This window comes from Uranotaenia lowii, chromosome 2 (genome assembly GCF_029784155.1).
Source record: "Uranotaenia lowii strain MFRU-FL chromosome 2, ASM2978415v1, whole genome shotgun sequence".
Taxonomy (NCBI): domain Eukaryota; kingdom Metazoa; phylum Arthropoda; class Insecta; order Diptera; family Culicidae; genus Uranotaenia; species Uranotaenia lowii.
Window position 1 is genome coordinate 173,896,501 of NC_073692.1, and position 16,609 is coordinate 173,913,109.

A 16,609-nucleotide genomic window follows, 5' to 3' on the forward strand; every position below is an offset into this window, starting at 1 on the left:
GTATCATGAAATTTTCTAAATTTTGGACGGTTCGAGCAATAAAGTAACATATTAAACCAAAAAAACACAAATTTTTTGAAAATTTCCTGAGAAATCAAAGGGAAAATCTACCGTCCACACTTACCCCACAAAGCGAGATAAGTGAAGACACCAGCCGTCCATAACGATTTGCGTGATAACTTTTTTCGCTTTGCTTCTATCGAGCTCATCTCTTCAGCTTTTGTAAAAAACATGTTCTGCATCACATTGAACGTCAATTTATCAAAATTGCTCCACTGCTGATTTTTTTTATGATTTTTTAAAGTTGAACTATACGAAAACCCGTCCACACTTACCCCGGTGTACCTTATACACTATTTTATGTTCAGAAGGGTATAGAAGCAAAGGCGCTTTCTCACAGCAGCTGAAAGTATAGAAAATGAAACAGATTTGCAGCAAACGATTCGACGAGCTTCTTACAAAAATTTTTCAAGTGATTCTTAGAAAAATACGTAATACGTAAAAAGAATAGAAGATAAGAGAAAACTTCTCGAATAGCCTGTGATCAGCCTTGCCAGATCTATACGGATTTCTCCGTAGTCCTACGGATTTTCAGCATTTCTACGGATCGATGCTAGAAATGTACGGGTTTTCAGCATTTCCTATAGGGATTCTGCGGATTAATGAAAATTCTACCTGACAACCAAAAAAAAGGTCATCAAGTTTTATTTTGCCGAAAGCAGTATTTTTCGATTGTCGGATTTGAGCAGTTTTCAATCTGACAACGCTGCCTGTGATTCAAGCGTCGTTTTCATTTCACAAATACCACCAAGAAGATTGTTCTTGTTCTTGATGACGCATTTAAACAAAATGCACGTGTTTCATTTCAATTTTTGAAAAAAAAAAAGTTTGTGAAAGAAAAAGTGCTAACTGCTCTGAATAAATCGTGAATTCGAAAGAAAAATAAAGTGAATTTGACCTAATAAATTGTTGTTTTCCTCGTGTAGGTATTGCTTCTGACGCCATTTTTTTCGTCTGATAACAGAAGCATCGAAAATTTAAGGTTGAGTAAGAAGAAGAAAGAATTATTAAAATTTAATAAATTTTACGCTGTACGTGATCATTTTTTATTTATGAATGAATTGTATTTAAAAAAAGATTTTTTTGTGTTTTTAGGTAGAAAATCGCAATGGAAAATAAGGTTATAATTTCGAGAGGTTCTTGATGGTGAACTCAAATAATTCTTATAGGATGCGGTAAGTAGCTCCTTTTATAATTAATATTTTGAAACTACTTCTTAATGCTAACTTTTTCTTAGAGGTTATTTTGAGTCGTTCTAAATAAATAAACAAGATCTGGCAAACATCATTTGATATAGGAATAAACAGAAAGAGTATTCAAACGCCCAGAGCTAGGATTAGAGAATGTATAGTTCAGGCCTCATTTTCACATAAAATGAATGCTATTTTGCTTAGCTTGGCATTGAATCCATTAAAGTTCGTTTGAAAGTCAAGTACCTATCTCCAGCACTTTTTACACAGACATATTAAAACTTTGAATGCTGCAATTCAAGTTGAAATGTAACTTTTGGTTACATAGAAAAATTTTCTCATAATTGAAAAAAAAGAACCTCCAGTTATCATTAATTAAAATTTTATTTCTTTTCCAAAAAGATCAAATGTACAATAATATCCAGACCGGGCGAGACGGTTCTGATGCTTGCTTGCGCTACAATGTTTCCATACATCTTTTTTGTTCATTTAAATCTAGGTTCCATTTCACTACTTGTAGAATTACTTTTTTGTCGTCAATACGTCTCTTCCATATAAATATTGTATTTTTTCTTTGTTATTCCGTTTGTAGGTGTTGTTTGTCATCTTTTTAAAAATTACTTTTAATGCTTTCGTTTTCATTGTTTCCGTTTGTGTGGGGGAAAGACGGGGCCGCCTTATTTACGTGGAGCGAAGGTTCCAAATCGGTGGTCCCGGAAAACTTCTTCCACTCCGAAAATTCGAACGGAATTGTTTTTCTTTGTTCATTACAAATAAAACTCTGTTTTTTTTATATAGGAATATGTGTAGTATAAAAATGTGACCTGCTGACGAATTTTGTAAATAATATTTTTTCGGTTAAAGTTAGATGACTTGATGTGTATGCTGTTTTGTGGTTCATGTTTTCAATCGTTTACGGTGTGGTTTGTGGTTTATGGGTTTTTTTTCTCATTTGCGTAATGTAATGGAAATCCTAACTTTGTCTCGAAAGGGGTTAAAATAAAACGATATTCTTAATACTAGCAAGCTTTTGTCCTATGTAAAAATATGTATACAATAATAGTTGATTTACGTTTTTTCTACTGAATAATTGCCAAGGTAAACCCTCAATTCACCTGAATTGTACGCCCGATTGTTGGTTGAGTTGTGTTTCCAATGACCTCTACAATATACTTTTTATTTCGTTTGTAAATTTTACTTCCATTCGACAGCTTATACTAAATATGAGAGCCTACAAGCTACTAGTGTAACACATTACTGTAAATCACGTTCCGTTTAATCTACACTGGTTAAATTCACAACTTGTTTTATTCACTAGAAGCTTAAAGTAATTCGAAAATGAAAAAAAATGGAATAATTTATGTACAGCGGGAAAGGTTACGATGAAATTGCAAATCGCCCTCAGCATAAGTGAGATTGCGCAGAGCTAGATAGATTTGAAAACTTACTGCATTGGGTTTCGAGTTTAACTTCTTTTCGTAAAACATTAGAGATTATAAAATTTATAGGATGAAAACAAAACAGCGAATTGGTCAAATTGAACAACATTGAAGTAGAAGGGGACCCTTAAGGTGACAAATTTGCTTAACTATTTTTTATATCCTCTCAATCGTGTTTCAACTAGTATGCTACTATGTACAACAAACTTAGGCTGATTATTTACAAAATTATGAAACGGATGCATTAGAACAACTAAGTTACTTTTCTCCAGAAGGATTTCAGGAAGCAACTGGGAGAATAGTCAAACAACTCTGCCGCTTATAAGCATCCGTTTTATGAAACACATGAGCTGGACTTAGAATTAATCAAACTGAGTTTACTTTTTCTTTATATTAGGTAAAAGATCGTTAAAACTTTTTATCAACATGGAACTCAAAATAACAAATCATTAAATGAAACTGTACAAAGCACATTTTTGATCGGAGAACATGCACATGAAACACCATCAGCTCAGAGAGTGTATGGAGAGTAATCTTTATATTAAATTTATATCGATTTTTAAAGTTCCTGTCTTCTTTAAAACTTAACAATTTGCCACCAGAGTACCTGCGTGTTTATGTTCTAATGTGTTTATGATATACTTATTGCAAACCTTAAACAATTTGAATGCTCTTACATTTATAAAGCAAATGTTCTTTGAACTGAAATATTAACCTACTAGAGAATAATAATCATTCCACAAAATAATAGGACACGCGCTGTTTTTGTCGTTGCATCGACAAAATCTTTAACCCAAAAATCCAAAAAAAATAAATTTCATGTTTATTCTATATAGTAAGTTTTCAATTAAAACTAAAATTGTGTGAGTAGAAATCAATTGTCCTGTTTATATAATTTCCAGCAAAACATTTGCTTTTCTTACAACTAACGTTTTCCAGCCGAAGAAAAAAAACTCACTTCCCCGGGACTCCTGCTCTATGGCTACTCGTAATGTGGTCACAAACACTTTTTTTTAAATGAAATTTCTAAGATCCAGTTTTCGTTTTACCCTTCACCATTCCAACCTTCGATGAAGATGCCCCAATACCACCTACACTGTTACCGCCAACCTCACTCCTCAACATTCCATCGACGGTGATCTGTCCCTCAGCCAACGCCTCCTCGTAGGAAACGGTTCGCGTGTGTTTGTTACCCTCGGCATCGATTTCCACGATCTGGAACATGGCATTTTTGTTGACACCGGCACTAGCAGCATTACTGTTGACCTCGATTAATCGCGAATCTAGCGGAGCGGATTCGATGACGATATCTTCCGCATCGGCCGCACCGTTGGCTTCCGCCTCCTCGATGTACTGCTCGAAGTTCATGCTGATGGGGTTGATTGTAACTCCGTTGCCCTGAACTACAACCGTCGTTCCTGCCGGAGCTGCCGCACCCGTCGAAATTTCCCCGCCCTCCAGATCTGCTATCAGTGCTGCACGAGTATTATCTGAAAGGCGTGGGGAATAGAAAGATCGTTAGTATCTTGATAACCTTTTCCACTCTTTATCATGTTCAAGGTATGCGAAGATTGCGGTTTAAAGTTGTTTCTTTTTTGAAAAATTCACAACATTTACGGACATGTTATTTCCTTTTTTGATTTCCCATGTTTCTCCAAATTGAATGCAAATTCAATTTTGAGAGGCTGAAAAATTTGCAACAAAGAAGAGTATATGTTACTTACCGTAGCCAACGTTCACAATCTCTACCCGTTCGCCGTGCAGAACGTCATCGTCGTCTTCTTCCATAACCACGACATCTTCCTCTGGATCGTGATCCTCCTCGATGACCGCATTGAAGTGTTGCTCGTCGTCGATGATGATGTCCTCTTCGATGGGATCTTCGTCCTCATCTTCATCGCCCACCTCTGGGTCTTCTTCGGCGTCGGCCGATTCCGTAGCCGAGGTATCATCACTGGCCGCGCTACGTTCATTCGGTGGCGTAGTTGTAACCGCTCCCGAGACTGGCTTGCTAGATACCGTTGGAGAGGGCGTCGGAATCGGTGGAGCCAAGGTGACGATCGGTTTACTGTGCGATTGAGGGGATGCTCGTGGCTGTTCGACAACGATTGGCGGCGATGCGTTGGATGATGAAGTAGAACTGATAGAGCTGGAGGAAAGAGGTGGAGGTTTCCGGGAAGTTCCACTACTGCTGGTTGAGAGAACAGGTTTAGAGGAAATCGTCACAGATGTGCCTTTCGCGGCTGGGGTTTTCGGGTTAGGGTTGGGTTTGACATTGCTCGCCCGGGTAGCCTGATCCAGCTCCAGTTCCCAGTCTGTTGATGAGCTCATGACGGTTGTTTTCGTCACAGGAGGTTCACTACCGATGGGGGTCGTTGAACTAGCGGCCGCAGTAGTAGGTTTAATTTTAACTTTGTTGTTCTGTGGCGCAACTGCCGGAGTTGGGGCCGTTCGATCCAACGAATTATTCTTGGATTTTTTCGTTACGGCGCTTGGGAGGCTTGGAGCCGTACTATCTGCTTCGAATTTGGTCGCCTTCGAAACATTGCTATTCGAGTTGTACTTGGGTGCTGACGTTGGTTGTGTTTTGACCATCTTTTCGGTCAAGGGCGATGCTGATGAACCGGAAGCTGAAGGGGACAGGAATCCTTTGGAAAGTTCCTGTAACTTGACCGCTCCACTGACAACGTCTAGCGGCGTAGATACGATGTCCACCGGCGTATCTTCGGTGATCACAGACTTCGGCTGAGTACCGAGAACTCCACTGGTAGCTTTCAGTTTCTGATCCGCACCGATATCCAACACAACAATGTTGTTCAAATCAGGTTGCTGTTGGACGATGACTTTCGGAGGACTCATGGCCTTCGTTGGAGTTATAGAAAGTGTAGCGGGATCTATCGTCGAAATAACACTGCTTTTGGGAATAGTTATTTTCTGGCCAGGGTTAAGAGTGCCGCTAGGTGTCGACCCTTTCGCCGGTAGAACGAAAACGCTATTTTTACCGCCGGTTGGAGGTGCGATTGGCATCAGCTGTAGTTTGTGCACGGACAACTTGTTTCCACCTTTAACGGGTGTGAATCCAGCCAGGTTGGGCCCTTTGATGGTTACGAGCTTATTAGCTGGGACTACCGGTGTGATCGGAGCGGTGCTGATGGGTGTCTTGGGTATCGCACTGACGCTAGCTGGGATATTGACACCAGAGATTGGAGTCGAATGAGCTGAAATGTTAGGTTGATTGGGAGCAAAATTACTGGCCTGAGGTGTCGACTGTGTTCCAATTGGCACCGGTGATGGTATTATTTTGTTTGGTGGATGTATCGTGATTTGATCCAAAATTGTTATCTGATTGCCTGGCGTCATTGCGGTTTGTGCGGTTGGATTATTACATTGTTGCGGTGTGGATGAGAAAATGATCTTGGGATTCGGTATATCTGCGGGATTGATGATAGGCTCAGTTTTTCTGGGTATAGATTTCGGTATACCCAAACTTGCCAATGTGGCCGCAGCCGATGAGGTCGGTATGAGCAAATTCTTAGAGGGTGATTTTTTCTGGTAATTCAACAGAGGATGATTTTTGCCAGGTATATACGGTGAACCGGATTGTCGTAGAGGGATGTTGACGTTGTTCTTTATTGGAACATTGCTGGCCGGATTTAGCTTTGTCAGATTATATTGAATGTCCTTCTTGGATGATGGAAGAATTTGATGCTGTCCATAAGTCTGATTGGGCGTTGTGTTTTGAACGAGTGGTAGTGGCTGTTGATTATTATAGCCGGTGCTCTGCAAGGGTTGAGTTTTGGCAGGAATTCCGGGTGGAATTCCATAAGGTTGTCCAGGTGGAATTGCAGGCTGTGGTTGCGGTTGATAGATAATATTCGAAGTCAGATGCTTCTGTAGCTGCGGAGGTTCATTGATCGCTTCTATCGGCACGTTCTGGGCCTGAGGATTGGCATCGGAAGGAAGCCCTGGACTGGCATAAGAATGGATTAGATGTGGACTACCCACACCTTTACCGGACCCCTTAACTGGACCAATAGGCATCGGATTAGTAACAGCTCCCAACTGTTGCAAATGAAATGGTTGCTGCTGTAGCTGTTGCGGTGATTGTTGTTGTTGTTGTTGTAATTGTTGCTGGAATTGTTGTTGTAGCTGCTGCTGCAATTGAAGTTGCAGTTGCTGTTGTGCTGCGGCTTTCTTCGCTTTCGTTTGATATGATCTTTTCTCCGGCTTAGGCTGGTTTGGATTCTTTTGTTTGGCGACAGAAGTTTTCCGCGGACGTTCCGTATTCTTGCTCCTACCCGACTTGGTGCTATTTAAGCTGCTGTTGCTGGTGTTGTTGATGGGGGTCATCATAAATTGGTTATTGGTTGGAGATGCAAGAGCTGTATGCGGAGAAAGTGGTGCTGTGTCCTGGAGCATTGGGATATGCTGAGGTTGATAGGGCTGAGCGTGATGGAAAGTTACAATCGGTGGTGGGGGAGTTAGGGGCTCTTGTTTCTGCAACTCTTGATAAAGTTGTGGTTTCTTCCGCGACGGAGATTCATCCTCCATAACCGATAACGGCGCATAGTTCTCATATGTTTGAACAGGGTACGATCTTTTCAGGTCATTGTTGATGTAGCTTTTATTGGCAATTTCCACAAACTAGAAAAAAAAACAAGAAACATGTACCTATAGTTATCTCGTCTGACTGATGAAAGGTCGATGTAGGTGTTGAATGAACTTTACAAAATATCGAAACTTACCGGATCAACCGTAACAACCGGTGCAGGAACATGCTCTTTGACCACCGGTGGTTTCGAAGGACCTGCTATCGGTTCTTCTTCTTCTACCTTCTTGCTAGCGTTCTGTTGTTCTTCTTGCTCTTCTTGAAGCTTTTTGTGCTCCTCTTCTTGTTGCTTTTTCTTCTGCTCTTCCTCATCAGCTTCTTCTTTGGCCAACCGATTCTGGCTGGTTTCCCACGGATGCGGAAGTTTGTTGTTAATACGGGCGATCTGCTCGCTAACCGCATTCGAGATGTAGGACAGTGCCGTGTAGGGTGTGGTACGCGGTAAAATGGGGAAGGTGCGCCGACCCTCGCGGCACCAATCCTGATAGGTGTTAGGTCCATTAAGTCTACAAAAAATTAAAGAAATGTTTGCTCAGCAAGTTCTATTATGGTTAAACAGAGGGAAAGCTTTTGAGATTTTTCCAGAGACTACGAGTTTGGTAATTTATTTTACCGACTAGTGATTGCCGAACTTTTACAGTGTTTACGGTAAAATTTCCGGTTATTTGGTACAAATATTAAGTTATTCATCTGAAATTACCGAGAGTTCGATAAACGGAAACGCCGAATTAATCATCTTTCTACAGTTTCTTCGATAAATATAACGATATTTCGGTAATAACTACCGAGTACCAGTAACATTTTCTTTACCACGTAGATAATTTTCAAATTTGATGTTTCCTCGAAGAGATTCCTTTAACTTAACTCTAAAAGGCCGATGACATAGTGCACGCAATGCGATGCGACCCGGCTTATGCGGTTAAGTGCGGCCAACCATATTTCATGGAAATGTATGTAAATCGCCTACATCTGATATACTGGTGAAGCTTCTGAGTAAGAAAAATGAGCAAATAGTCAAAAATCTCAAAGTTAAAAATGATTTTTGATTTAAGGTGTATTTTTTGAATGGATGCTATGCGCAGTCTCGGTTGGATTAAATAAACATTTACATACTTTATAGTAAGATTTAAAATCAAAATTTCTTAATCGATGGAGACTACCAAAAAAGAAAATATTTGAATTATCAAAATAGTAAAATTTACTCCATACCAATATTTACCGAAAATTTCTATGTGTCATTTTTATGCACATTCAAAGATTGGGTAGTAACTTTTATTGGCATTATTATTAATAGGTACATTTGAAATTGTGGTACCTGAGTAGGGCCCTTGCCAAAGCACAGAGAGTGTGCCTGAGTACCGCCCTGGCATCACGAGTGACAGCACATGGCAGACCAGCAGATGGGTGATTTGTGTCCAGTAAATAAATATAATAGTGATCTAAATACTCGCGGATTATAGTCTTTATGAGCCAAGTATCACAGTTGGCGACGAGGATAAAGCGATTCAGGTAAAATAGAAACAAAAAAATTTCACGGGGGAAAGGAAAATTATGGGTTTTGCGTTCCTCTCAAATCGAGGTTATGTACGCATAATAATTGAGTTGTCTTTCACAGGAGGAATTTTGCCATACTACAACCGAGTTGTAGTGACTGTCTGGTGGACAGTGGTCGTAAATACTACTGAGTTGTAGTGACTGCAAGTAGCAGTGATATTACCACAAAGGTGGTAGGCCTTCGGGCAGGAAAAATTACCACGGGAGTGGTAGGCCTTCGGGCGGAAAACATTATCACAGAAGTGATAGGCCTTCGGGCAGAAAACATTACCACAAGGGTGGTAGGCCATTCGGCGGAAAAAAAAACCACGGGAGTGGTAGCCCTTTGGGGTGGATAATTGCCGCTGGAGGCGGAAGACTACTTTGGTAAGTAGTGGATAACAACAATGTTGTTTATGATTCTTAAATAAGATGTTACTTCTAGGTAACGGCTCTAGGGAGTGATCAAATTGAAGAAGTTATCCAAGCGGGTAACTCTTGGAACTTCTGGGTCCAACGAAGGTGCCGGATTTAAACGGTAAGGTAAACATAAAGATGTTGATAGTCATAGTATCACAGCCTAATTCAATTATAGCAGATTTTCTGAATCGGAATACTGTTCAACCATGGAAAAGTGGGAGATCCCGCAGTTCAAGTTTAAACAGCTCCCACGGAATAGTATCCGTAATGAATGGCTCAAATACAAGCGCAATTTTGAGTTCATTACTGCAGCTAGCGGGGAGACTGATAAAACAAGAATTAAGAATATATTCTTAGCGAAGGCAGGTCCGGATCTGCAAGAAATTTTCCTGTCGATACCTGGTGCTGATGTCGATGAGGACGAAGTGCAAACAATTGACCCTTACAAAGTTGCGATATCCAAACTCGATGCGTATTTCGCTCCAAAACAGCACGACGCATTTGAGAGAAACGTATTTTGGATACTTAAACCGAATGCTGACGAAAGTTTGGAAAAGTTTATGCTTAGATGCCAAGACCAAGCAGGCAAGTGCAATTTCGGGAAGACAGCAGAGGAGAGTAAATCGATCAGTGTGATTGATAAGGTGATAATGTTTGCGCCGAATGATCTCAAAGAACAATTGCTACAAAAAGACACTCTTGATATTGACGTTGTGACTAGAATGGTCAACTCGTATGAGTCTGTAAAACATCAGGCTCAGTACATGAACCTTTCCGGTCCAAATGCAGAGATCGATGATGGTGTTCACCCGGCATCAGTGAGTGGGATCAATAAGCTCCTATATTCAAAAGCATCTGAGTGTTTCCGATGCGGAAATAATGACCATACCGGAGATGACAAGAGCTGTCCTGCCAGAAAGAAAGAGTGTTATAATTGTAAACAGCTTGGACACCTCGCTGTGAAATGTCCCAAACGTAATCACAAAAGAGACAACTTGGAAGCTCAACCAAAATGGAAATGTTCTTCGGAAAAGCGACCGAGAGTTGAAAACGTGCGTGAGCGTAAGAAAGACGGGAAAGATTACCGAAATTACATATTCAGCATCAACGGCGGCGTTGACTTTATGTGGATAGTACTTGGAGGCGTCATGGTACAAATGATAGTTGATACTGGCTGTAAAAAGAATATTGTAGATGAAAGGTCGTCATCTAATATTAACGATGATTAGTTTGATAATAACTCGTTATTCATTTTAGATCCTGGGAACATCTCATATCCAACGGAGTTATTATTAAGAATCAGTCGACTGAGTGCTCGGAAACATTCTTCCCATATGGCAGTCCTATGAAGCCATTGACTGTGCTGCAGAAATTTGACGCAATGGTGTCGGTCGAAGGTTCGAGCCACTACATGGAAGGCCAAGCATCATTCTACGTTGTACAGGGTGGGCAACAGTGTATCTTAGGACGCGATACCGCAACCGACATGGGGATACTGCACATCGGTTTACCTAGCACCCGTATAAACGGTGTTAAACCTAAACATATGCATTCTTCCCTAACGTTAGAGGAGATCAGGGTGGAATCGCGGTCGTCAGATCAGTCGCACCAGTAAGCTGTATCGAATCGAAATTTACTCTACTTCAAGGGAAACTCATAATGAACAACCTTTTGGACACATTATTCGCGCTAAGATTTCAGACTTCAAGGATACAAGGATAAAAAAAAAAAATAAATAAAATAAAAAAAAAAAATTAAAAAAAGGCCAATTAACATGAATTTGCCAGATAAGGATCAAGCTTTCGAAGATAAGGGGAAGATGTAAAATATCACTAGGCTCCTTAGGCCTTACAGCAAACGAGCCTTCGAAGGAAAAATAAATGAAAAAAAAGGGGAAAGGGTCCGATGGTTTTCGTCAAAGAATCAGACAGACTTCGATTAGAAAAGTATAAGAGCTCAACGAGGATCAGCGAAGGATGAACAGTGGTTTACGACGGATGACCAACACAGATGTACAATCCGATAAGGAAGTTCGTGAGTTTGGGAATGAAGCTGTGAACCCATAAGTTGTATCTAGTCGAGCCAAGAGAGAGATAAAAGGTCTGCTAAGTTGAACGATAAAATCATGTTATTTTGATCTAAAAAAAAAGGGGAGAGATGTGGTACCTGAGTAGGGCCCTTGCCAAAGCACAGAGAGTGTGCCTGAGTACCGCCCTGGCATCACGAGTGACAGCACATGGCAGACCAGCAGATGGGTGATTTGTGTCCAGTAAATAAATATAATAGTGATCTAAATACTCGCGGATTATAGTCTTTATGAGCCAAGTATCACAGAAATAATTCAACTTTTCCATTAAATCCTAATTTTACGAGACTTTAAACTACATTGAACTTGTTAAAAATAATAAGTTATCAAATATTCGTTTAAACTATGTTTTAACGATGGTCGAGTTAATAATAATCTCGCCAAAAAAATCAATTTACACATTCTTTCAAAAAAAATTATTAGTCTTCGACAAACTAAATGGATTAAGTCATGAAAAAGCCAAAATTAAACCTTGTTTTTCCGATGATTGCAATTAGTTTGCAAACAATTTTTCTTTTACTTCTTGAAAATAATGTACAAGCAAATAGTCATTTTCGCATACGGCAAGAGTTTTTGAACAACCTTTTATGTTTGCAAATATCTGATGTGATGGAAATATTCACGAGTTTTCTTTAAATTTTGAAGACATAGGAGGAGGGAGGGATAAAGTCGTTTCGGATATGAGTTCTAGCTGTTTAAATTTTTCTCGATTGTTTTCACAGTGGAAGGAATCAACCTAAAAGAAAATGAATTAAGTGATCGATAAACCTTAAACTTTAAAAAATAATTTAAAGACAATTTGGCCTTTCCATAGTTTTTGTTTGGCCTTAAATCATCGAATTTATGTTGAATTGAAAACAAATTAGTCAACGTCAAACGAAGAAATATGAATATTCTCTGTGGTCTCTATATTTTAGTAGTCTTTAGATCACACAAAAGATATCTGATTAGTCGATTCTTTATAACTTTTCAATTATAATACAAGACCTTTTAAATCATTTTGTTTCCACTGAATTTGTTATAAATTCAAGACTCAATAGATGAATTATCTATGGATAGAAAATTAAGATTTTATCAGAAAATATTCACTTACAATTCTGCCACGGTATTGAGTTGCTCGTCGTTGGCAACCCGGCGTGCTTCAGCTTTGTGCCGATCCTGGGAGATGTGCATCACCTTGCGGAGATCCTCGAGGATGCGGGACTTTTCCTTGCAGAGCGATCCCTGAGCCCGGAACGTGCTCATAACGCTTGCATAGCACTCCAATTCTAAACGAGATACCCAGGAAACAAAAAATAATACCAATGATAATTAGGTTGATCTTCCAAAGCCCGAAAGCGCGAGAGTATAGCCCCCCCTAAACATCGAAATGCGCACAACCAAAAGCACTTACCGAGCCTTCGCAAAACACCGCGGCATTCCTGGCGGGTAAGGTCCAATTTCATGGGCCACATTCTGATAGCGTTCGTATTGGAACGAGTCCGAGGGAAGATGTATTTGCACAATTCAAAACTTCAGTGGTAACTTTTTGCTTCGCAAGGCAGCGCAAACTTTGCCCCTTTGAGCTTGGGAAAAGATTTCGTGAAAACCTGGCGCCACCAAAATTGTCTTTTGCTGCTAATGGCCAAGCAAGGTTCCCGGTGTCCACTCGATTCCTTCACATAATCGGCACTAATGGCACTAACCGGAGACGAACGCACAAGCCACTGGGATCCAGATCAAGTTCAGAAAAGTTCGCAAATCTTTGCCCCGTACGAAAATTCAACATTCGCATAATATGCCCTCTTCCATTTATTCTGTTTATGAGACGTCAAAATTTTGATGGTGCGAATACGATTTGCGATCGCTGGCAACACCAAATTTTCAGAAATACTGAGGCGCCGCTGCGTTTGGATGCTTTGTGATGAAAGCAACGCTTCACATTCGGTTTGAAATTCAAGCGACACTTCGCAAAACAAATGAACGAGGGGTCCCTTTTAAAGTTTTAAAAATGTATAACACCGAAAAAGGTTGCGCTGGAAAATAAAAATTATTTTAAGGAAGCAGATGCAGATGACAAAATAAATAAAGCTAGAGTTTGTTCTCTTTCCAATGCTTCTGCATACAGTTTGTTTATAATTTACAAATGCCAGCATCGATAAAAAAAATTACTTCGAAGAAAAAAATAATAATTTATGAACACGCCATAAGTCGTATATGAGCCACCTAACGTGCTTCAAGGAAATCAATGTTGAAGGCTTAAAACTCATTTTCAATTCTAGCTTTTAAAATATTGCTCATAAGCACCTGTATCCGTGGTCTATTCTTGGGTCTCATTTATACAAGAATTGAACCAAAGAAATTAGATCCAATCCAGTGAAAAAACTGGCAACTCGTGTTCCATTATCTGTCAAACGGATTATAGAGCACCTGTATCCGTGGTCCAAACAGCCGGTTTACACCCAAATTCCGACCCGAACAACCGCACTGGTGATCCATTATACCAGTTTCAACTCAACTTTTTTTAGAGCTGGTATAAGGATTGATCCAAAACTGATGAGATTTGGATCCAATTTGACGCAGTTCTAAACCGTTTGACAGTTAATGGAACACGAGTACAGTTGCCAGTTTTTTCATTGGATCGGATCTAATTTATTTGGTGTAATCTATATATATAAAAAGCAATTATCTGTATGTTTGTTTGTTTGTTTGTTTGTTTGTTTGTCCTCTATAGACTCAGCCGTCTTAAGAGCTAGAGATCTGAAATTTGGCATGGATGCTCATTAGGACCAGGAATGATGAAAAATGTTTTTAGATTTTTGGACGACCCCTTCTGAAGGGGGTCGTCCATACAAGACAAATATTGTTTTCACGTTAATGACGTTATTTTCCGTCGGATTGTGATGAAAATTTGCACATGAGTGTTTTGAAAGACGAGCGATCGATTACAGTTATCAAATTTAGGGTCAGGGGTCGGCCAAAAGGGTCGTCCATATCAACTGATTAATGTTTTTGCGATATTGGCGTTATTATACACCGGATTGTGATGAAAATTTGCACATGAGTGTTTTGAGAGACGAGCAATCGATTACAGTTATCAAATTTAGGGATAGGGGTCGGCAAAAGGGGTCGTCCATATCCACTGATTTATGTTTTTGCGATATTGGCGTTATTTTACATCGGATTGTGATGAAAATTTGCACATGAGTGTTTTGAGAGACGAACAATCGATTACAGTTATCAAATTTAGGGTCAGGGGTTGGGCAAAGGGGTCGTCCATATCCACTGATTTATGTTTTTGCGATATTGGCGTTATTTTACATCGGATTGTAATGAAAATTTGCACATGGGTGTTTTGAGAGACAAGCAATCGATTACAGTTATCAAATTTAGGGTCAGGGGTCGGCCAAAAGGGTCGTCCATATCAACTGATTAATGTTTTTGCGATATTGGCGTTATTATACACCGGATTGTGATGAAAATTTGCACATGAGTGTTTTGAGAGACGAGCAATCGATTACAGTTATCAAATTTAGGGATAGGGGTCGGCAAAAGGGGTCGTCCATATCCACTGATTTATGTTTTTGCGATATTGGCTTTTTTTTATATTGGATTGTGATGAAAATTTCCGCATAGGAGTTTGGAGGGACGCTCTTTTGCTTTCAGGTTTCAAATCTTGACTCAGGGGCAAGGTTGCCGAAAAAAATTCTGTGTTTTGACGAAAAAAAATTCTGACTTTCTGTGATTTTTCCCAAAAATTCTGTGACGATTTTCTGTGATGCTTTTTCCATTAATTTCATTAAAAAATCATGTCAAATTGCGTCTTTTCTAAATATTACTAAATAAAAATCAATTAACATTATCAATTTTATCATATTTCTCCAATTCAAAAGGAATTATCCAAAATTAGATTTGACATAAAAAAATAATTTTGATAAAATTCCAACATTTAAAAATTCTGTGAAATCTGTGAATATTCCCAAAATTCTGTGTTCTGTGACACAGATTCTGTGACGAAATTTTTCTCAAAATTCTGTGAAATTATAGATTTTTCTGTGATTTCGGCAATCTTGCTCAGGGGTCGGCAAAAGGGGTTATTATCTGTTCACTGTTTTAACGATATTCTCTTGATTGAGCATAAAATTGTAATGAAAATTGGCACATGGGAGTTTAACTGAAAAGATAATTGATTTCAGGTGTCAAGTTTTGAATTGTGGTCAAAAAAAAAGGCCGTCCATGTTAGTTGCTCACTGTTTTCGCGATATTGTCTTGATCATGCATCGGATTGAGATGAAAATGTTCAGATGAGGGTTATAAACTATGAGCAATTGACTCCAGGTAGCATGTTCTTTGTCAAGGGTCGACGAAAGGGGCGTCTATACTCACTGATCACTGCTTTCAAGTTCCTGACGTTATTTTACATATAATTTTAAAAGAAAAAATGGCACAAGGGAGTTTTGATGAACGTAAAATTGGTTTCAATTATCGAATTTCGGGCCATGGGACAGAAAAAGAGGGTTTCATTGAAAGTTCAGTGTTTTGTGCAATAATTTTGTTGGAGGCAGTTAATTGATACCAATTTAAGTGTGAAGGTCAAGCAAAAGAGTCGTGCACACAAACAAATAGTACATGTTTCTGCCATAATGTCTAGATTTTGCAACCGATCGAGAAGAAAACACTCTCACATAAATTTTAATTTGAATTTCAAGTAATAGTAGTAGTAGCGACTTTAAACACTGTTGAATTTTTTCCCCAAAATTGTCGAAAGAATGTTTCGAATTCATTTTCTAAACTCATTTTGACGTACCAATGATTTAAAGCGAAACGAAGTTCGTATGGGATCAGCTAGTTCTTGTATAAATTAGACCCTAGAATAGACCACGAATACAGATGCTCTTAAAACTTGGTATTTGATGCAAAAATAGATAAGAATATCCTAATGTATTCGATAAAGACATGAGTTTAGTTTTTTGAGTAAACAAACACTAGCGACCTTGACTCAAACCTCCTTTTAAAAATTTTATCAACGCGCCAGCACTAAATTTTATTGGGCTTAGGCCTGCTAAAAAGCTCTTACACAGACTTCCATAAGAATGACAGCTAATCGGAGTGAAGGCTATTGCTTTTCCTGTTTATCGCATGATAAATTGTATATACCGGGATCGCAAGCGCGCCCATCGCCCATCGCCCATTGTGAATTTCAATAAAATATTTTAGAAACGTCGCTGATGAACTGGCAACAAAAACTGACTTCCGACAATCTAGTACTTCACTTTTCTTTGTCAGAAGTCCG

The 16,609-nt window shown here is 39.2% G+C and overlaps 1 protein-coding gene across 1 annotated transcript; it reads right to left on the bottom strand.

Moving 5' to 3' along the window:
* Positions 1-1,615: 1,615 nt before the first annotated feature.
* On the bottom strand, positions 1,616-13,155 carry LOC129746448 (mucin-2). Its single transcript, XM_055740096.1, has 5 exons — positions 12,731-13,155; positions 12,431-12,605; positions 7,435-7,804; positions 4,414-7,333; positions 1,616-4,179 (listed from the first exon to the last, which is right to left on the bottom strand). Exons 1-5 carry the CDS (start codon positions 12,789-12,791, stop codon positions 3,716-3,718), a joined length of 3,990 nt encoding a protein of 1,329 aa, XP_055596071.1. The 5' UTR covers positions 12,792-13,155; the 3' UTR covers positions 1,616-3,715.
* Between the last annotated feature and the right edge of the window lie 3,454 nt (positions 13,156-16,609).